The sequence below is a fragment of the Geospiza fortis genome, unplaced genomic scaffold (assembly GCF_000277835.1).
Source record: "Geospiza fortis unplaced genomic scaffold, GeoFor_1.0 scaffold44, whole genome shotgun sequence".
Classification (NCBI taxonomy): domain Eukaryota; kingdom Metazoa; phylum Chordata; class Aves; order Passeriformes; family Thraupidae; genus Geospiza; species Geospiza fortis.
In genome coordinates, this window is record NW_005054404.1 from 1,870,241 (window position 1) to 1,893,963 (window position 23,723).

The window sequence follows — 23,723 nt, forward strand, 5'->3', positions numbered from 1 at the left end:
TTAACTTTTTTCAGGATTTTCAGAGGTGTTGAAGACAGTGAATTCTTCTGCTATGAATAAGACCCCCTTGACAAGGTGCTCCATGGATGCACTTTGTACTATCCTTGGATTTTTCAGAAGGATGACAACTGCAAAACAGGGCAAGAGTCTTCTTCCATCATCCCTTCTGGCTCCTGAGCATGAGCCTCTGAACATGGCATTTATCAAAACCTCCTATGGCCTGAGGCCTGCAGCCCAAATAGCCATGCAGAAGCTGCTCATTCAAGCAGAAAACAGATTATTTCACTGCCTCAGTAAACTGAAACAGGGTTCCACAAGAGACATATCTCTGTAGAAGAGGCAGAAAAGGCTGCTGCTGCACTTACTGAAACTAATCTGAAGCCTGAAAAATAGGTTGCTGAAGGGATGGAGATTTAACTCCAGCTGAAACCAGCAAAGAAACTCCTCAGGAGCCAGATAAGAATAATTTCAATTACTTCTTAGGGATGCAGTCTGTGAGACAACAGGGATACTTGGTAAAGTGTTAGTGCTTTTGTCATGAAAGTCACAACTAGAGTATTTCTGTGGGAGTAAGCAGCTTGCTGACTCACATAACAACTCCTTTCTTTCCAAACGAGAGGCAAAACTTTTATCAAGTACTGGGTGAGAACAGAGAAGAACTGAAACATGGGTATTCTGCAGCTGCCACCTCTGCTTCCTGGCTTCTAGAGAAATGCCTTATGTTTATTTTTTTTTCTTTATGTCAGATGATAGTATTTTTCAGCAAATGGACCAAGTACAACCAGGTACATTGATATATCCAGGGGACATTGTTAGGCTATAAAATGATGAAAATGGTAAATATTATAATGATCCTCAGTTCAGCGTTTGTATTTTTGACAGTATAAATGTAATAGCATGAAAATACTGCAAAGGGGAAATGTAAACATAAAGACAGAGTTCACTTCCCTGCTACTGTCATGGACAAAAGAGTTTCAACATGGGGGATTTAACTCGATTCATGGTTTATTAGCATAAATATTTCACTACTGGTTCAGGTACTGGGAAACAAAGAAGGAAGACATTTAAAACATCTATTTCCCCTTTTCCAAGCTTAACTTCTCTCCCAGATTCACCTGCACACCTAGCTCCTTTTCACCATTTCCAGGCTTCACTCCAGATACCTCTCTTGCCCTCTTGTCATTGCTGCAGGTTACCCCCAGTCTTTTCAGCCACATTCAGCCACATGCAGCACAGGTCAGGGTTCATGTGCAGCACTTTCTCTCTGTTACTCCTTTCCTCCCACCCTTTCCTGTTCTCTAGTATACGTCTTTGACAGGCTGCATTCCAATCAGGATATCGCTGGCTCTGGGCTTGTCCATGGGCTGCAGCCCTTTCAAGGGATGTTCCTGTTCTACCACAGGTACTCCAGGGACCACTTGGGGATATGCCTTCTCCACCCTGGTGCACCTCCACCTCCTCTGGCCTTGCTGTTCCCTCTGATTGTCACTCTTCTGTTTCCTTCATCTCTCTGGCATTTTCTGCTCTTTTTTAGGTATGTTTATGAACGGTGGGGCTTAGCTGTGTCCTGCAGAGGGTCTGTTTCAGAGAGTTCTGTCTACCAATGGGAAAACCCTCACTCATTCTCACTGAGGCCACTCTGCAGCTCCCCTGCTAGCAGAGTATTGTAATTTATACCCAATACAATTAGCTACACATTTATCACCACAGAATTATATGGTCTCCTTGAAACATAGGGTTATTAGAAGTCATTTTCATGGACTGTGATAGCTGACATCTTGACCACATATCTGTGCTGGAACAATGTCACATCAGTGCTGATGGTTTCTAAGAGTATTATGAGGATACTGACATGTTAAGCCACAGTAACTGTATCCACAAATAAATCAAGCAACTAGAATTGTTTGTTTCAAAATAATAGGCTCTTTACAGAATATTTAATAAAAACCATACCAAAATATTAAAACCAGTTCATATGAAGAAATATAGAACAGAAGATATTTCCTGAGTAGCTATTGTAAGTTTTGGTGACTTTCCAAGACCAAAAAAATTCCTTGCATTTACTGTCTCTACTATTCCTCCCAACATAAACACCCAGCACTGTAACCTGTAGATAAAAGCATGCTATATGAGCAGAAACGATGATCTGTAATTATGTGATTGCCAGATATGCAAAGGGAAAAGGGACTGGATTTCTTCATACCTACCCTTTTTAGCTTCCACTCTTTTCATGTATGTCCACAGCAAACTGCCACAAAAAGAACGGCTGAAAAACTAAGCTGCTAAAGGTGAAGGGACAAAAACTTTAAAATGTCATATATAAGAAGAAGAAAATAGACACTGCTAATAAACTGAAGGCGAATTAGGGTATTGTTTTAAGGTAACCCCTCTTGCTAACAATGAAACACTTACTCCTTCAGCTGCTTAGTCAGCTTGACAACCTGAGAGGCCAGTGACATACATGTCTCCACAACAACTAAGTAGCGGGAACACATGGTGTGCCCATGTCGCTCAGCACTTTGAGAGGGTTTCTCTCCCACATGGTTTTGCATGGTGACATTTGCTCCATATTCAACCAAGGTCTGTAAAAACATAAAAGGGAACAGTGACATCTGTAAGTGTAAATCTCTGTTGTGACTTCTGATCAGCACAAGAATGGTTGAACAAAAAGCACTCCTGAATAAAATGTTTGAAAAACATTAGTCTAAGCCAGTAATTTTTAAAATTCACTCACTGACAAATCTGTTTGCAGCTTGAATTCAAACCACATACCAATAAAATCTACCAGTCAGGTGCAACAGTAACGTAGGTGAGAGCTGCAGTTCCGAAGAGTTATAAAGAGACTATATTTTATATGTTATTCCTTCCTCTCCCCTCGAAATTCTACTAAATGAATTTGTTTTCTGTTCATTCATTTTCATGTTCATTCATTTCATCATGAATGCACTTGCAGCATTCATACAGGTGATGGGACTAACAAATGAAAACAGAGGACTTTTGTTTGGCCACCTATTGATTCTCTCCTGCACCACAGTAACAAACTTTTGCAGATGCACCTATCTATGCATTACAGAACATTGTGATAACATTGTGATGGCAGACCTAGAAAAGAAGACACAGGACACCTGTTGTAGATGGCATCTAGGTCCAGAGCAGCAGCAGAATGAACACATTGCTAGCCAGTTTACAATGAGCTGTAATAGCTTACTAGGTCTTTTCTTAGGATCTCCACACTGCAAGGTATTGCAACCCACCCTTAGAATCTCATTTTAGTAATGTCTTTGCTACAGTATTTGCTGACTCCTTTTGTTGTTTAACTCTCCATTTTCTACCACAGCAGAATCCCTATGTTTAAAACACTCCTTAGGGAAGTCTCAGTGTCCTGACTCCTTAAATAAGTAATGCTTAGATACGAAAGACAGGGCAGATACTTAAGGTCAGATAGGCACAAATTTCTTATTGCACATAAAGAACTGTACAATGACTATATCAATCTAGTTGGAATTTTGCAGGGGGGTTAGGTCACTGTGGTTTTTTAATGCTGAGAGAATCTCATTGCTTTGCACTTGCTTGGTTAGTCACTATTTTCTTTTGAAGACATACTGAAATATGTGTCAGTTTTTAATCTTCAAGAAAAATAAGATCTTATACCCTGACGTATATCCCTGTGTTACTCACAGCACCAGCAAAGAACCCTAGCTTGCTGCTGGAGAACTATCCCGGTTTTAAGCATGACATTTGAGTTATTCTGAGACTAGAACAAAGAGTGTTCTATGTGCAAAAAAAGCTCTGTCTGGCTGACTTCAAGACATCCAATAACTGAAGCAAGATTTGAGACCAAGTCTTCCCTCTTTATGATCTGTTTGTGATAATCAGTTAGGAGCTATTTGCATTGATGGAGTAGGTAAAATGGACCTAATTATTCTCAGCAATGCTTTGATACGCATTGATGCCAACCCCTAGGAAAACCTGTGATCCTGTACAGTCAGAAACTACAGCATCATTAACTTTATGCACACACATGCAGACGAGGAATTGCATGGCTGAGCTCTTGGTTGACTTATCCAAGCAGAGCTGGTAAGCCACTGAGGGCTGGAGTGACTTGGCTGACCACAAAGAGCAGACACAGAGACCTCGGCATCTGCTGGGAGAGAAGTGGAATGGGTGGTCTGTCTGATCTGCTAAAACCATACAGAAAGGAAAGTTACAAACTCTTGCACTGCATCTCATATCAATAGGTTGGGCTTAATTTGTCAAGAAAGAAAACAAAGGAGAGTTATGACCTTGCAGAAAGTAATCATATAGTTTGAAACATAATAGCAGCATCACATGCTCATAAACACAGTGAGTAAGCGGGCCAGGGAATCACTGACAGCCTGTGATTCTTCATTTTTTATGCTGTTGCCTATAATTTCTCTGCTTTCTTTATCACTTCTTTCCTCTTACCAGATTATTCACAGTACATTATTTTAAATTAGACTGCAAGCTTACTGGGCACAGAGCTTATTTTGTTTCACAGCCGAAAATATCAACTACACTTAAGACTGTGAGGTGTTAGTGAAGTGATATTACTGACATTGCGTATTTTTATCACCACTAGATAATTTCGTAACTTATTTCTCATGGTCTCACTTCAACAAAAAGCACTTGTTGAATTGCATATTTACCTAAAATAAAATAATCTTTAAAATTCTAAGCCATTTATTAAGGTTTGCTTTTAACAGCGAAAGCAGGGCTAGTCTCTTTGTTTAGTTTTATCCATGAAAACAGCCTGCAGATGTTACCACTCTGTTCAAAGTAATCCATACCCATTTCTCCTTCAAATGTACTGCACATCTTGATGAGGCACTGCTGAGATAGCAACCCTAAACACACACTCCATAGGAGCCCTAAGCACACCCCCTACCACAATAGTGCCCCCCACCAACAAATCATAAACATTTCTTCTATCCATTTTTTCCAACTGATGATAGCAACTGGCTACAATACAATAGTAAACCCACCAGATTCAGCATGGATGTGATGGTTTGCTTATTTTATTCTCATATGAGTTTTTACAGGATCCATTCTTCAAGTCTTTAAGAAAAAAGACATATTCCCTCAGCAAGAAAATGCAGAGATGGTCATGTCCTCCAAATCTATTTGACTGTCTTCTTTTCAAGTCTATTCACTCAGCTCAACCTGTTTTTCTTTTTTTATTATGCAATACTCTCACAAACTGGCTTTTACAAAATTATGTCTTCTGGGAGACCAAATATATAAATAGACTGTAATAATAATAATAATAATAATAATAATAATAATAATAATAATAATAATAGCAGCAGCAGTTCTGCAGCTGTAGATCCAACATAACAGTGTGCACAAATATACTTAGCTCTCTGGAGAGGTTAGCTAATGAAAATTAACTCTCCTATTTCTTTTAGGGTTGGACTAATACAAAAGTTCTGTATTTGCAATGGCCTGAAGAGTGGATTGGTTCATGTGTGGTTGCAGGAATAACATGTTTACTGATACATATCTGAGTTCTTGGAGAATTACTGCTCCTTCTTGACATGTTTTCCTCCCCAACTTGACTTAACAACTTTAATTTTTTTTTAATAACTTTAAGTTTTTAATTTAACTTAACTTAATAACTTTAACTTGTCTTTCTGCCAAGAGATTATTTTTTTAATCTGTTCTTCTGCAATTACTTGTTTATTTATTGAATATCTCTCTGCAATTTCCTGGAATAATTTTATTATTATTTCTTCTCCAAAAAGCTTTTGCTCAAAGTGCCGACAACACAAACAGTGAAATGTACTTCTGTGACTAATGGTTCTAGCAAATTTGATGGACAGAGGATACATCTGCAATTAAGACAATGTTCATTGTTTCACCTTCAATAATTTACCAGAAGTGCTGATCAACCAGGGGGGTTCCAGTGACTGCAAGCTGCCAAACTTGGCAGCCATGTATAACAAGGGTTTGAAGAAGGAAGGATTCAGGGAAGACTAAGCCTGTCAGCCTGATCTCAGTGCCAGGCAAGTTCATAGAGCAGATCATCTTGATCATCCTCATGCAATTAATACAGACAACCAGGGGTTCTCACCTATAGCATGGGTTTATGAAAGGCAGGTTCTGCTTGACCAAGCTGACCTCATTCTATGACAAGGTGACCTGCCTAATGGATGAGGAAAAGGTTGTGGATGTGTTTACCTGGATTTTAGCAAAGCCTTTCATATGGTTTCCCACAGTATTCTCCTAGAGACTCTTGCTGCCTATGGCGTTCACTGAGAGAAAAACTGACTGGATGGCAGCTCTGAGAGCAGTGGTGAGTGTATTTACCTCCAGATTGTGGCTGATCAGTGGTGGTGCTCCCCAGGGCTCAGGGTTGGGGCCAGTCCGGTTTAATGTAATCAACAACATAGACAAGGGGATCAAGTGCATCGTCAGTAAATTCACAGATATATCAAGTTGGGCAGGAGTGTTGATCTGCTGGAGGGCAGGAAAGCTCTGGAGAGGGATCTGCACAGACTGGATCAAAGAGCTGAGGCCAACTGGATGAGATTCAACTGCACTTGAAGGTCCAGTGCATCCTGGCCTGGGTCCATAGTGCGGCCAGCAGGACCAGGGCAGTGACCATACCCCTGTACTGGGCACTGGTGAAGCCACACCTCAAGCCCTGCGACCAATTCTGGGCCCCTCACAACAAAAAAGACATTGAGGTGCTGGAGCAAATCCAGGGAAGGGCAGCAGAGCTGGGAAAGGGTGTGGGACAAAAGCCCTACCAGGCTGAGGGAGCTGGGGTTGTTTAGCCTGGAGAAAAGGACACTGAGGAGGGACATTGCTCTCTACAATTTCCTGATGAGAAATTGTTGACCTGCAGGAATTGGCCTCTTCTCGCAGTTAAAAATTAACAGGATGAGAGGAAGTAGCCTCAAATTCTGCCAGGAGAAGTTTAGAACAGTTATTAGGAAAAAAAAATTCACAGAAAGGGTTGTTAAGCACTGGAACAGACTGACTGTTGAAGTGGTGGAGTCATTGTCCCTAGAAGTGGTGTGGATGTGGCATTTGAAGACATGCTTTAATGGTGAACATGATGGTGGTGCTAGTTTGGTCAGACTTGATGATCTTTGAGGTCTTTTCCAGCCTTAATGGTCCAATGGTTCTATGACTCAGTGACCAGCCATCCAGTTCAACTCCATGACTTTTTTGGTATATCTGCACTGAACTCAAGTATTGGATGGAGGTATCCAAACTGGTCTATTCTGTCTCCTGTAAGTACTCTAGATGTGTAAGCCTTCTCAGCTGGAAAAACGACCAATTTTAGCACCTCTATAAACAGAACTATATTGTTTTCAGTGGCCAAGATGATTTACTGAAACTTAGTTAGAAGTCAGCATCACTCTTCATTGTATAGCACAGATTCATTCCAGGATGGTAAGTCTGAGCAGCATGGTTTATTCAAGTGTAAAGTGTTCAACAAACCTATATTTTATACTTCCCCTGAAATGGATAGCTACAAAGATCCTTTTTCAATGGAAAAAGAAACAGAAGGAAAACATCAGAGTAATGACAAAAGTATGCATATCTGTACTGGCTGCCCTTTTGTAACACAAAAACATACACACTAGCTGCTTATATGTAAACAATATAATCATGCTTTCATCTTGCAATACAAGTTAGTTTAGGCTTACAACAGCATACTCGAGAATAGAATCAAAACCCAGAGATTTTCAGTATTTCAGTCTGACTCCTACTGGTTTCAAGTTCTTCCTTCTGATATATTTTAATGTATCAATAATTTTTCCCACTTAGATTTCTAATATTTTTTTTGTCATTCAAGCTTGAAGTTTAGAGGTGTCTGCTATAGCTATCACTCTACCTGTATGCATCCCAGATAGCCATGTTGAGCAGCTATGTGAACAGCAGTATTTCCATCCTGGTCAACTTCATCCAGCGAAATCCCTTGTTCTTGCATAAACTGAAGAAGCCACAGAAGGATTTTCTCCTAAGGGCAAAGAAATATCACAAAAGATAAGAAATAATGAAAAGGAATACTGGTGCTGTCATCTATTACTAATACTATCCAATAATTCCTTGTTTTCAGTCTTAACTTTGTAGGCTTAGTGCATCATGGAACTCTGGTTTGTCTTTTTGGAGGTTCTGGGTTTCTTTCCCCCACCCACCAAGGAAAAAAGTGGAAATACTTTATTTTATAAAAAGAAATAATAGGAAAAATACGAGTACTGTAACACATTTTGAGAAATTGTACATCAAGATTGTGCGAGCCTCTGGGCTGGTGACGAAACCTGAAGAAGAATAACCCATATATCAAGCTGAAAATTAGGTTGAGAAATTTGGTCAGACTTCAGAAAAGCCTCTCTAGAAAATCAAAATAGGATTATGATCAGATGACAGAGCTGAGCAGCTAAGATTCTTCAAATCTATAATCATTCCCCATGTGGTTGTGCTAAAGACAAAGCAACACAACTAAAAGCAGAAAATAAAGCTACCCTAAGAACTCAATACATTCACTCATGGACCATTCGTATGCCCTGCATGTAGGGAAGGAGGGGGAGACTTGGACTGCAAAAACTTGTCACTGAAGGTCTGGAAGCCAAAATAGAAGCAGAAGCTTTTTTTTTCAACATCACCTTTTTGTGTGTGTATGTAGGTGCAATGTACACTTATTTGGGTATTCTTTTCTAACAATGGAGAGTTACATATGCGCACTAAGCTTTTTTGACTTCTTATTTTCCTCAGGGAGTTTATTTGGAAAAAAAATTCTTCTCTCTAGGAACTTCCAATGCCACTGCAGATTAAATTTCACTTCGTCATAATGAATATTATACATATTGAAAATCTAGAATAAATCTATAGATTGTATAGAAAAGTGGGGTCCATGAAAGCTGACTACAGCTGCTTTCCCAGTTTTTCTGTCTGAAAAGGTGAAAAGACTAAATTACTTCCTAGCATAAAACTTTTTTATTTAAATGTGTATTTTTAATACCTTGTGTTGATACCTATCATGTTATACCTGCTCAGAGCTCCAGTTCCAGGGGGCTTTGTGGATTCTAGTGTTGCTGAGGCAAAAGCTGATCCACAGACTTAACCTGCAGCACCTCAGTAGCTTCAGTGACACATAAATACGTAATCACCCAAAATTAGAAATGTGGAAAACTAAAGTAGGCCTAAATAAAAAAGTACTGAAAGCACATATAGGACTGTGAGCAGTAATTAGTAGAAAAGAGAAAGAATAAAAACTGAGAAAGAAAAGCCTAAAAAGGTTGAATACAAACCTGCATTTTTGTGTAAAAGTACTACAGAAATTTTAATCTCAATGAAAAGAAGAGGACTCTTCTCGAGCTACTCCAGGATGATTCTGCACATTCATGCGTCTGGGTCTCTGCTTGCTGCCTCAGAGGGCTACTCTGTCTGATGCTTATCTTCTTCATATCTTCACTTCAGCAGCAATTTTGTTCTTACTAGAGGGTGAAGGCATAGGTATTTTGACTTCTCCTTGGCTCAATGCCCAACACAGCTGACAGCCAGTGTGGAGAGATGACTACAGATCACATATTCCTTTAAAAATACTTTTGAGCATTTCCCAATATGCCAGTGGTGTTGGCCAGCAAGGAAGAAGGATTATACTACTCCTATGAATTTCCCCTATGTTTTGATAATTAAAAGAAAAATATTTTAGCAAAACTTATCTGCAGAATTGGAAGACAACTATAGCTTTGAAATCATATATTTCTTTGGAACATATTAGGGATCAGAATGTTAAGCATGTTCTGTAATTTTATGATCACAATCAGCATGGACCAAATGATGCTTTCTAGTCATTTATCTTATCAACAAGGAAATCAAGTGGCTGGGTGGCCCAATTCAATCATCTGTACTTAGGACTACCTGTGCACTAAGTGATCACAGGCACAACATCACAGTTCTACTCAAACAGTTTGTGTTTCAACAAATTTATCCTTGATCAAAAAAACCCAAGAAAAAAATATTTTTTTCACTTAAAACTAGGGAAAACAAACCCATCATATATCAAAATAAGCCACATTTCAGTTTATTACCATTCATAATACATATTTAAAGGAAAAATGTTTTCAGGAATAGATTTATAGTCTTCAATTTATTCAGAACCAAAGGAAAGATAGAAAGAAAATTCATCAGATGAAGGCAATGAAAAATAATCACTTTTTTTGTGAAGTAATAGGAACTGATAAATACTGATAAATTATTCAGTATATCTGTTACTTTTAAGACCTACAATGCTTATGCTCTAGCAGTTATTAACACCTCTCTGCCATATTCTAGACCTACAATAATTCAAATCTCTCTACAAGGAGATTTCAGGAAAATTTGGGACAGGTTGCTGACTTTGGTTCCATCGGATAACTTTTGGGGAAGAAAGTACAACTAACATGGACCACTTAAATGATTACCACTTAAATGGCCTACAAAAGGAAGGGTTAGCATGCTGAAGAGTACTGACTCTACAGCTAATCCTAGACCCATCACTTGATATTAATTAAATAAGCTGGCCTTCCCAGTATCCCTTCACAGAAGAGGAGTAGGAGTGCGTGATAACAACACATTGCCTTTGTAATAATGACATTAGACAGGAAGGCAAATATCCTGAGGTGTAAAACACGGGTGTTTCGTTAGCTATCTGAATATCTGAATGTTGTACACTCCTTCCCACTGTGCTCTCCGGAGCCGTACCACCATCAAGGCGTGCACAGGATCCTTTCTAGAACACCAGCATGCTTCAGGCTGGTTGCCCAAAGTCTCTCTAGATTCTCCAGAGTTCAGAAAATGCAAATCCTTGACATTCCCCACCCTCTGCACCCACCTGTGCAGTCCATACTACCACAACAGCCCTGATGGAAAGGCATGCCAGCCCCATGAAGCTCTAAGTCAGGACTAGGACAATGTGCGCCCAGGACTGCACCACCACCTTCCTGTTACTGGTGAACTGGATCAGACACACCTGGCAGCCCTGTACTCATGCCTTAGCCCAGTGTGCAAAGGCCTGCCAGCCGTCATGGTTTCTCTTGCATAATATCATGCTTAAAGAAACCCTTGCTAGGAGCTATGCTGACCAGGCTATAGGTTGACTTTGAGCTTTTGTTCTCTTCAATCAGATTAACTTATGTGGTCTCCTCTCCGACTGGAAAAATAAAATGTTGTTGACATGTCCTTGGAGGCAGGCCACAACTGTAGTTTGATGACCTGTAACATAGGAACTTTGCTATGAACTCCCTTCTGCTGCCCATTCTAAAGTATAATTCTTGAAGAAAAATATGGCGTGCATGTCTAATGCCTGGAGAAACAATGGACGGACTGAATCTCTTAGAAAACGATTCTATAACAGGTCTTCCTTGTAAAAATATTACTCTTGTAATTCTGCCAAGACCAGTGTTTACATGGATTATCTCTTGTGTAAGTAATGGTAAAATAAATTAAAGCTTCCAGGACAGCGCCAAGTAAGCATTTAAATTTCTCAAAGGTTTTTTTTTTCTTAACACAGTTGGGTAAGATAGTCTGGCACCCCTTCAGCCTCAATATACCCTCACATTTGAAGTTTGTTTATGGATTATAAAAAAATATATAATCAGCACTACATATGAACTTTGTTTGGCATTCAGCTAACTAAGAAAATTTGGCAGCAATTTATATATCACCTTTTCAAATTTCATGGGTGGCTGACTGTGGTTGGTGTTTTTCAAGTGGTAGAGCTTCCGTTCTGCTTTGAAAAGAATCTAGATAAAGTGTGCCAGATCTGTTTCTGGCAGTAAATAGCATAGCTCACGAAAAAACTCCAAAACTTCATTGGCTTTAGTTTATATAAATATCTTTAGAGATGAGGACAAAATCAGATTAATCAAGTGAAGATATGAATTTAAGTTCATATGCAACTTTCTCTTCCAAACTTTTTCTTCCTAGTAGGAAGCACTCTTTTCTCTATTCCTGTTTTGATCTGGCTCACATATTCTCTATCCTCAGTGCTGGGTTTACAGCAAGCTTGCTAACACCAGCAATCCATATATCCAGCAGGGTCCTGTCTCACACCAGTAACATCTGTATAGTAGAGAAGTGCAGAAAAAATGAGATCTTTGCACAGCATGAAAACAAGGGCGTCTCTGTGCCTATGGAAACAGCAGGAGAAAAAGTAGACTCCCAGCACCACAGCTGTCCAAACCTGCCTCCTCTCCTTCCCTACCCTTACAGTAAATTCATGCTTGGACAGAAGCAGTTAGCAGCAGAAATATGCCACAATAATTGTATGGCATTTAATGAGACAACCACACACAGCAAAGAACTGATTTTCTTAGTGGTTATATTTTGTTTGCTGTCTCTTAAGAAGAGTAAAAAGCATTCGCACAAAATCAGTAAGGTTTGGTGTCTGTGCCAATGTCTGGGGAGTTGGAACTGGATGATCTTTAAGATCCCAACCCAAACCAGACTATGATTCTGTGATTCCATGATTTATCTTAAATGTCTATCAAAGAAACTGTGGGATCAAATGGTCCATCTGCCAAAGAGATTAGAGAAGAATAACTGATCACTATTTCTTTCACAGTAGATCCTGGAGAAGGTCCCTTGAAGATGGGTTATTGCAAGATCTACTTAGGAGAAAACAGACATTGTGGGAAGACAATGTAGTGTAAGTAACTGGCATAAATGTTCCTCCAGATATTAGCAAAACACTGGAATGCTGTACTTCTGTGCTGTCTCATTGTAATATTAATAGACAAGTTAGATGTGAAACAGGATTGATTTACAATTAGCTCAGCTGGCTAGAGCATGGTACTAGTAACAGCAAGCTTATGGGATCAAGCCCTATATGGGCCATTTATTTAAGAGCTGGATTAGATGATCCTTGTGGGTCCCTTCCAAATCAGAATATTCTGTGAATCTACAGATATTCTGTGAATCTACAGAATCTACTACCTACTTTTGTATGTAGTTTTCAACTAAAGCGGCTAAAGCTAGACAGATGATGTTCAAGTTCTACCATACTTCACTGGCAATACAATGAATTCTTAAATTGCAAAATTTTGTTGCTCTTCTGATGTATCCTATGAGTCCTCTAGACAACAGCTAATTTCTGTAGACATTCTTAGGATTTATTGGTTGACCTAATATGCCAGTTAATCTTCTCCTTGCCATTATTCAAACCTTATAAATCAAAACCCAAACAACCAAAAACCAAAACCCAAACAACCAAAAAACAAACAAACAAACAACTTCACAGGGGAAAATGCTGAAAAAATTACACAGGTTAAGTTAGGAAAGATTTTGCTCTACTTCAACTAATTCAGAACATCTTAATTAAAAGCCACAAAATGACATACACACTTTAATTCGAATTCTTGTACAAGCATCTAAGTAATCCATTTGAAGAAGAAAAAGAAAGTCATACCTGGCCATAGCAACCTGCATAATGAATAAGGCTTGGGTGGTCTTTCGAGCAACTGAGTTCTGCAATAGCTTCCGTTTCACTCACCATCCACCGAACACACTCCAGCTGACCATTCTAAACAAGCAAAAAAAAAAGTCTAGATTCCATTCTAAAATCTAGCTGTTTCCATTCTAAACACATCTACTAGAGAGCAAAAGGTTTATCAGAATTATTAGAACTTTCCAGTTTGTTTAAGAATTTAAAGAATAAGCCAATAACACCTTTTGTCCTTTTCTGCAGAAAGGCTGGCTTATTTAACATTTGGTTCCTTTACTTCCAATAATACTTGAACATTCTTTGTCATTCACAGAAAAGAGTATGAATGTGTTGGAGTTCTTCCTGCAAGTGAGGGTGCCCTAGCACAAGTATTTCTAATGATGACTTACATAACTGGACATGTCCTGGGTCATTGCAAAGTTCTGTAAGAGCCTTTAAGTCATCTGGCTTAACTAAAACTTGTGGTTCTTTATTCTTACTTCCAGAGTGGTCTTCAACGCTGGTACAATGATATTCATTTTTCTTGCTCTTCCTTTATACCACTGTAACTCCCATAATCTTGTATTATATGGGGTGTGCACCTCTTTTCCACAAAAGCGATAAGTACTAGAATTTACTGGCTTACAAATACATCATATACCCACCTTGAATAAACAAGGAAGAAAAATTGCAAAAGTTTTCTGAGACTTTAAACTGGCAGATTGTAAATATACAGTGTGATACAGGCCAAGATTTCAGAGCATTTTATTAGTACAACTAGGATCAATTTAATTTTCTAATCATATAGCTTGGTCCAGAAAAATAAAAAACCCCTACCCTGACACCTGCACTAGGACCCTAGGTCATTGAAATGATGCTTTAAATATGCAAAACTGCAGGCTGGAATCCACCAGTCTTCTCAGCTTCCAAACCTTTGCCAGGAAGAAAGTAACAATAAACCCCCTCAAAGAAACAGAAACTCTTGTATTATGTCTCACCCCTTCCCTTCTTTGTCCCTGAGGTATTTAGAGGATTAAAGGAATGACATTTAACCATTCACTCTCACTAAAGAACCAGAACCACTATGGGTAAATCATCAACTGCTTTGGACAACCAGGAATTTTCACCTCAAGGTGCTTTTATGCTTTGTAAACTTGTTCTTACACTTGTCTTACAAGACTATACCAGTACTTGTAAAAAAAACAAGAAACTGTTATGCTCCTTAAAGAAACAACTGAATCCAAGTTAAATGAAAGCTGCTTGAAATATAACAAATAGTCTCTAGATTCAGTAGACTGATTTAAAAATTAATGTATATGCATTGATAACAATGTGAAAACTGTCACTATTATACAGTGGATATTACATCTTGTGTAGTAATCCATTTTCCTTTGCTTATATAGTACCAGCCAACAGGGGTTTTTTTCCCCTCACTTATAAAGCCTGAAAAATAACATCCTGCTGGATGCATTTCTACTGCCATCAAAGGAGGAAACTAAACGACCTTTATGTCGCCTAACAGTAGAGAAAGGGCCTGTTACCTTTATTGCTAGCCCAGCTGGAGTTAGCTGCTCAATGTTTCGTTCATTCAAACAGTCTTCACCCATCAAAGAAGTGAGATGCTGCAGGCATTCTGCATGTCCCTTTGATGCTGCTACATGCAACAGATTGTTGTCACATTCATCATGGATCTTATCCAGATTATCTGCTGCTAAATGTGGCTGTTAAAAAAAGCCGTATGTTAGTTACAACTAAGGATAAAAAGATACATTTATCCTCACAGCCCCAGACACAAGCCAATAGGTTTCCCAATAGGCATGTTCTTTTACAAGTCAAAATCCAGAGCTTTTCACTTCACTGTACAGAACCTGGATACTACTAGCATTAGGACAGAAGTGGGATGTTCAGTGGCTTGATTAATCATGAAGTTTCTCTCCTCATGTAAATGTCATGCAACAGCGCAAGATCTTAAGTGCCTTCAATTCTTTGCGCTAGTCTAGTCAATACGGTAACTGCAAAAATACCCATAAATTAATAATTTCTGTCTATTTTGAGTTTTCTCTCCTTTTAATTTTTTTTGGCATTATATTGATATGTAATTGAAGAGAAAATATTCATGACTTCTGAAAGACATTCCTGACTAATTTTGCTCATCACAAAAGTGACAGCTTATGCTTAGCACCATTTAAAACACAGTTAAAGCACATGACAGAAGACTTTGGTGTGATGGGTTTTTTCCATGAAAAAAACTGTTGAGATATTTACTCAAAGTTCAACACCACTATGATGTAATACATTATTTCTGCCCGATTCTAATTTAAAGACAAAATAATTGGATTGAGAAACTCCAAAAGAAAAACAGATGATTGAAGACAGAGTCAAGAAGTAGCAATAACAAAGTTCCTAGAGTTATGCAGTCTTGCCAGAGTATTGTTCCATGAGTGTACTTCATGAAGAGGTTTCAACCACTTTGGAAAAAATACATATTTTCTTACCTATGATGTCCTCTTTTTTCCCCCAATTTCTATTTCAGGACAAATTTATCTTGCTTTTATTTCTTAATGAGTAATCTAATATTCTCTTCTGCCTCTGTCTAGTTTTGAATATCTTCCTTTGTCCTTGTTTCTATGTTAATGGCATGCCTTTGTGCTTGAGTTAGACTGCTAAGCAGAGAAGCTAAACAAAAATCTAACAAAAACAGTTTTTATACATACACTGTGCCTTCACCAGCTGCTCCATGTGGAGATCACATGCTCTGCATCATTGTGCTAACTTGCAGCCAGTTACTTTGGAAACCAACATTGACAGTGCCTGATCACAGTGCTAGAATTTACTAAAAAAACCTTCATATGGGTCAGAGGCCAACAAGGCTTTACAGAAAGCTCCTCCCTGAGAATGCTGCTGCAACAAGACAGCGTAAATACTCCTGAATAATAATCAGAATACAACAGAAGCCTCTCTGTTCCCATCATCAACTTCTATATAACAATAATGGTAAACCAGCAATAATTGAGCAAAGTGACCCACAAATGTGAAAGGCAAAACTGTTTGGATTTAAATTTGATATTTAAATGATCCTATTAGTTAAAATGTCTGCCTTCTTTATAATTTCAGTGTACTGCATAAAACAGCAATCTTGGCCATGCATACATAAAACTAGTATCTTGGTTTTGCTACATATTTTATTCAAATATTAATACTTTGCATTTGGAAGCCCATAAGCTTAATTTCTAAGGAGTCTACAAGATAAAAAGGGCACTTGATATGAATATCAGCTTAGCTAGCCTAATAAACAACATCATAGATCACTTTTATTCTATGTTTGTTATGAAAAAGATGATACTTACCAGTAAAGATATTTGGCCTTCCTTTACAATGTTTAAGATGCTCTTAATTTTTTTCACCTCTTCACTCCTCTCTTCTGGGCCCCCTGCACTGCTCCAGTTCATACTCAGCTCCTCTAGCTGCTTGCTTTCTGCCACTGCTGTCTGCAGGTGGAAAGTCCTCCGGTGGCAGTTCGGCATGGTCTTCTCAGCTTTGTGACTAGCCCTTGCCTTGGGCGTCAGATTCATGGGCTGAGCTACACTTAACTAGAGGCTGAGAAAGCTCTAATTCTTCGGCTGAATGCTTGTGCTGATCAAGGATAATGGGCTGTGTTTTTCTCAGCTGAGCGCCTTTCACAGGAGACAGCACACAGAACTGCGTCCCGCCAGCAGGCGAGCTCTCCGCGCTCCCTGCAGGACAGGTCTTGACACTTAGACCGTTCACAGTTGAACACACACTTAAAAGTTTTTTCTCAGGAGCTACCTTTGTAAAAGGAACAGGTTGCTGACTTGATTTAATATAAGGCACATCCAAAATTTCATCCATATCCAGGTCATAGTGCTCCAGCTCCCCAAGCAGAACAGCAGGCTCGGTGCCTTTGCTTTTAAGGCTCTCTCCTTCTCCTGGACTCTGGTCATCATTTGGAGGTGCAGACTGAGAATCACTGCCTTTCTGGTATTCTCCCTTCTGGTTCTTCTGGTCATCACTTTCATTGTTCTCAGAGCTTTCTGGCTGGTGCTTTAATGGAGAAACCCTCTTCACTGGTCTGAATTTATTGCACACATCTGCAATTCCTGTTGGTTTCTGTGCACTTCCAAGAAGAGTTGAGACCCCACAGTTCCAGCTGCTGCTGGAAACTAGAGAAATAAAGGAATTTGATTTAGCAGTGAGTGCTACCTGACATGTGACACGATAGCATGCTTTTAAAGACACACCTGGCCAAATACCGGGAACAAGAATTATATGATAACATGCCAGATTCATATCTAAACAGATTTAATGGCAACACTATCAAAACTGAAGAATTTTACATTCCTAAAAAAAAACTTTCCTCAAGGATATATAATGTAATAATTACAAATAATTAGTTCTAATCAAGTTCTAACCAAGAAAATAAGTTATCTGTGAGCCAATAATGTGTGCTGGTACCCAAGAAGGCCAATGGCATTCTGGGGTGCATCAGGAAAAGTATTGCCAGCAATAATCTAGAAGTGTTCCTCACCCTTTACTTGGCCCTGATGAGGCCATATCTGGAGTACTGCGTCCAGTTCTGTGCTCCTCAGTACAAGAGAGACATGGAGCTCCTGGACTGGGTCCAGGCTGTCCCTGTTAGTAAGGGACAAGACTGTCTCTCTTACCAGGAAAGGCTGAGGGAGCTGTGCCTGTTCAGCCTTGAGAAGAGACAACTGGGGCAGGACCTCATCAATGTCTATGAGTATCAGAAGGGAGGGCTTCACGAGGAGGGACCAGGCTCTGCTCAGTGGTGCCCAGCAATAGCAGGAGAGGCAATGGGCAAACACTGAGGCACAGGAAATTCAATCCAAACTTGAGGAAGATCTCCTTTACTGTGCAGGTGACTGAGTACTGGAACTGGTTACCCAGAGAGGTTCTGGAATCTCCTTCACTGTAGATATTCAAGAACTACCTGGACACAATCCTGTGCCACATGCCCTGGGATGGCCCTGCTTGAGCAGGGAGATTGGACCACATGACCTGCTGTGGTCCCTTCAACCTGAGCTGTTCTGCAAGTAATAGCCTAGTGGCATTTACAGGGGTCTGGTCCAACTATGTTAGTGTGTACTCTGCTCTGCACTGAGAGGCATCATAAGAGTAGAATGATTTTCTGAGAGGGCACCAAAAGAGTTAGCCAAAGTTTTTTAGTGGATTTGTTTTAGCACCAATAACAACTCAGTTGTTAAGGCCTGTTTCCTCTGGAAGATGTATTTTTCTTACAAGAACTAGAAATTCATAAACATCAACTGAGAGCTGGGACAGTTCAGCTTGGGAAAGGAAAGGGTCAGGAGGAATCTCATCATTAAGAAGAGGTAACAAGGCTCTTTTCCGTGACAAGACAAGAGGCAGCCAGCACTAAGTGAAATATAAGAAATTCTATCTGAGCACAAGAAAACACTTTTTAAATTGTGTGGCTGGTCAAACACTGGCATAGTTGCCCAGAGATTTTTGAAATCTCCATCATTAGAGATAGAGTTCAACTGGACACAGACCTGGCTTAACCTGCTCTAGCCAACCTAAACAATTCTGTGATTCTCTGATCTAAAAATTAAGCCTACTTATTGAGATATGATGTTCCTTCTGAACTTCTCCTCTCTATGTTGGCTTTTCTGCCAAACTTTCCATCCCTTATATCTATAACCTGTGTACACTCACACCCACATCCACATCCATATCTATAGCTCTGGACCTTCCAGGCAATTATTTCAGTGCACTGCAGGACAGTTTGAGTAGTGAATCTGACTTGAGAGAAGGGAAGGAGCTCAAGTCAACTGAACCCTTAATTCTACTGAACTTGAACCCAATCCTACTGAATTTGTACTCTTTCAGAAATAGTCCCCTCTGGTAATATTGATGATCGTCATAGTAAGTGGAATTCTGGCAAATAGTTTTCTTTCTCTTGTTATTTTCAGTTGAGGGACAGCACTAAAACCACAGAAGCATTTAGGCAGTTACTACACGCCTTTCAATGTACACTAAGAGTTAATGCAGTCTGAAAGTCAAGAATGCTGTTTAAACAAAGCAGATTTATAACATGTGCTAACTGCATATCAGTGGGATCTAATTTGTGGTCAAAACACACAATTTGCCATGAACACCTTCCTAAGGAAACAGATATATACACTTTCAGTGCAACATTAATATCTGAAGCAAAAGATTAGTATGGCTTAGTAGTTATGGATGTCTGAAAATTACATTAATACTTTTGGAAGTGCTTAAGAAAACATTTCCGAAGAAGAAATAAAAATAATAATAATCAAAAGGCATGTAACTTAGTGGGCCAATACAAAGAATGCATTGTACTGACTTATTTATGTATTGTATAAGATTCTAGGTTCAAAGGCCTACACTTTTATGTTGGTTTTATTTACATGTGAAATTTTTTCCAAGTGATACTGGGAAATGGATACCATATGTTTCCCAGCTGTTTTGTTCTGACAGGAACTATTAAGCACTCAGTATGGAAATGAATTCTGTCTGAGTTTTATGAAAACACTGCTTTCAACACAGGGGTCTAGACAGAGGAAAAGGTATCAGCATTTTGTTTGTCGTCACTTTATTTAAGTTTACATTTATTTTGTTGCTTCACTTTCTCCACTTTTTAACTTTAATAACATGCATTTACATAAACCACTGGGGACCAAACTGTAAAATCAGGCACTGAGAAGAAGCAATGATGTTTGTTACAAATCTGCCTCAGATAATGATGAAGTCATGTACTTCTCCTTTCTTTCATTAAAGTTAGAGCAGAGTAAGGTACTTTCATTTTTCATTGTATTTTTTATCAATATCTCCTTACAAACACAGCTTTTCCAGGGAAAAAGAACCAAACTGCAACACCAAAAGCAGTTAGCAATATTTTTACTGACTTAAAATTATCCTCTTCACTTAACTGAGATGATAAATTTCCACTGTTTTTAACAAAGGACTAGAACATAGTATTTAACCATATAGCTGAAGGGATGAAAGCATGTCAGACTAGCAGACACAGTATTTCTTTGCGCCATTTACTCCTTGGGAGCTACATCAGTCCTTAGGCAGTTAGAGCTTGATTTCCCTCTCCATGACACTGCAGTCATAGCCTGGAGTGGGCTGGGACATGGCTTGAATCTCTTTCTTTCTGCTTTCAGATGCTTGCTCCCCAAAAAAGCAAAAGCAAGCGCTGCCTATAGCTCCCAAAGCACCAGCACAGCAGGAGTTATGCTGAGTAGTCTTAAACAGATGCTCCAGAGGAAAAGCCTCTTGCTCATCTCTCCATACTTATGAACTCAGACAGGGGCCATTAAAAGTCTGGGTCAAATAAATACTGTTTGATTATTTTATAAACAACAGTAAAAGATGGCCTGAGTTTAAGGCAGGGGGCTAGAATACAGAGCAGCTAGTTTGATTCCAGAATCTGAGAAATAATTCTGGTATACTCCTAAAAAGAGATGAAAATTTTTTTTCCCCAACTATGTGTCAAAATTATCTCCCAAACTTTTACTCATTAATATAAGAGACTTGAATAATTCTACTGTTGTGTTACTGAGGCAAAAAGAGTGAGGAATACAGAAATTGCAGACTTCTTTCGCGTTGGTAAAGAAGTGTTAGCTGCCTGATAGACCTGAGGTGTCAAAGTATTTCTTTGGCACAAAAAAAAACTTTATCTGGCAAAAACCTGCAAGAGCCAAATTTGCAGATGTAGTTCCTCACTATATATTGTGCTCTATTTTTTTTTTTTTGGGGAAGACAAAATGCAAATGAGTCCAGAGGCCTGCAGGCTTATTTATAGGTTTTCTTATAAATTTATTTACTTACAGATGTCCTAGAACTACTGGGGGCAAATAAGCAGAAAAGGGGACAACTAGGAAGCAACTTATCTTTCAATTTAATCCCCACCTGATTCTATTTTCAGGAATCAAAATTGATCCTTATAACATGTTTCCATTAAGAAGCATCTGTTGACTTCAGAGTATTTTTCAATCACCTCTGTGTCTAGAGAATGGTGAGAGGTGGAGTATCTGGTATACGAGAATCTGTAGAACTACAGGGTAACTGAGTTTTCTCCAATCATCAAGATAACCTCCTGCACAGATATTTTACACTTGTGACAGGCAGTTTCTGTGATACTTACAGTCAAATGCCAAACACAAAAAAGCCTCTAAATTGTCCTGAGTATAATGAAAATATCAGTATCATGTTTTACTTTAAGAAAGCTTGTGAATAGCATTGACAACTGTCCATACTTTTTTTAATGCAGTATTTCAACTTAATGCTCATGTAATATTAGGAGGGGACCTGCAGCAAATCTACACAAAGTTTCGTATTTGGAGTTTTACTGTCATCTGAAAGAAATGCCTGAGCTTCTTCCTTGTGATATGCCTTCAGCAGAGACTTGAATCAAATAACACCTGCATTAATTCAGGTAAGACAAAGCATTGTGATTCTGACTTTGTATACAGGTGCTGACGTGTTGACTACACTAGGGAAACTTTCCAAAAACTCATGTTTGTAATCACCAATGTATCACCAACACTTAGAGGAGTATGTGGGCTCCAAGTGATAGAGGAATGGGTGTCTCTTACAAATCAGTGGAAAATCAGAGCCAGATCCAAGGATCTATTTACTCCTTTATTAATATCACAAAATTCATATTTAACTGAATTCATTTTGACTGAAGGTGGCACTGTTTTACAGTTTTAATATATCAATAACCTGTACCAGGAATACATACTGGAGTTCTTTAACGTGAACTCTTATAGCACGGGAACCTCAATTAAAGAACAACCCTGCACAGATTAAAATGGAGAGGGTTTGCTCCCATTTAAATGGAATTTCGAGTCACTCTAAAGAAAAAAGGAAGAGTATACAGGGTAAATAATAATTAATGCTTTTAAATAACAGTGCATCTTCTCCAGGTAATTCAAACAATTTGTGTCTCAGTGAATGAATATTTTTTCTTATCTTGGTTTGAGGAGGAATAATACAAAAGCTGTCATTCTCGAATAGATAATAAAGGAAAAGCAAAGAAAATTTTGAAATTAATAAATTTGGTTTACTCTTGTATAGAGTGATCTATGGACATAAAAGGAAGATAGCAAACAAAGTTCTAATGAAAAATCAGAAGAAGTCATTCTGACACAAAATGTGTGAAAAAAGAGGAGGGAGGATGCAAAAATTTGGTAGGAAAAGAACTTATATGTAGCTAGCACAATTGGCTTTTTACTAAGAAAATTCTTCAGTATTCTACCAAGGAATGATCCAATCAGTATTTTATTGTTTCAGACATATTTACCTGGGAGATATTTGGAGAGTATAGTCTTGAATATAGAATATAGAATACAAGTCTGTGAAATGGATGGTTTTTAACACTGCTTCCAAATCAAATTTTACTTTATTTTCTCATACAACTAAAAACTACCAAGAGCTTGAGACAGAAATTGAGACAGAAATTTTCTGCTCATTGATTTATTTTTCTCAATTAGAAAACGAATATTTTGAATAATTTTTCAAATGGCAGTTTCTTTGGGAATGAATCAAGCAGTGCAGAAGGATAACTGCTGGACATTAAAAGTGAATTTGTTTTTACCAATCAGTGAATAAAGATCCAGAGTAGTATTTTGCCTTCATTTGAAACAGCCATGTAATGACAACTGAAAGTTGTCCCAGATGACAGAATATACTTCAACAATGACATAGTTCAGTGAAGCTTGTTTAACACTGTTGTCTTGAACCATTTATTCAAGCGTCCTTAGAAAATTTGCCCAGAAAGAATACAACCAATTTCATGCTTAGTAACAAAAGCACAAAGGACTGATTTCTGTTTCAGTTCATCAGTCTATATTAAACAATGCTGGAAATCAACGGGCACTCTGGCTAATACTTCATTTCAGGAAAAATGTGCTAGCTTGGTCCATTTCTAAACCACATTCTTTAATTTTTTATCTTTGAAGATAAAAAAATCACAGAATCACAGAATATTCTGAGTTGGAAGGGATCCACATGGATCATTGAGTCCAGGTCTTAAGTGAATGGCCTGTACAGGGCTTAAACCCACAGTCTTGGAGTTAATTAGCACCTTGCTCTAAACAACTGAGATAATGTCCAGCTTAGTGGTTATTATGCTACCTAATAGATCATTATCTAAAAGATCATTATCTTGATGCATGATCGCAGAAAAAACAATTACCCTTAATCATACTTTATTGTGGATAAACCATGATTTTCCCTGCAATTTTTTGCCAATACT

The 23,723-nt window shown here is 38.6% G+C and overlaps 1 protein-coding gene across 1 annotated transcript in view; it reads right to left on the reverse strand.

Annotated features, from left to right (window-relative positions):
- The window catches only part of SNCAIP (synuclein alpha interacting protein), an 88,369-nt gene that overhangs the window by 14,042 nt on the left and 50,604 nt on the right, over positions 1 to 23,723 (reverse strand). Inside the window, 6 exon segments of the mRNA XM_031061237.1 lie at positions 2,413 to 2,582; positions 7,868 to 7,993; positions 13,424 to 13,537; positions 14,980 to 15,159; positions 16,786 to 16,987; positions 16,989 to 17,619. Coding sequence (XP_030917097.1) covers positions 2,413 to 2,582; positions 7,868 to 7,993; positions 13,424 to 13,537; positions 14,980 to 15,159; positions 16,786 to 16,987; positions 16,989 to 17,619 — 1,423 coding nt within the window.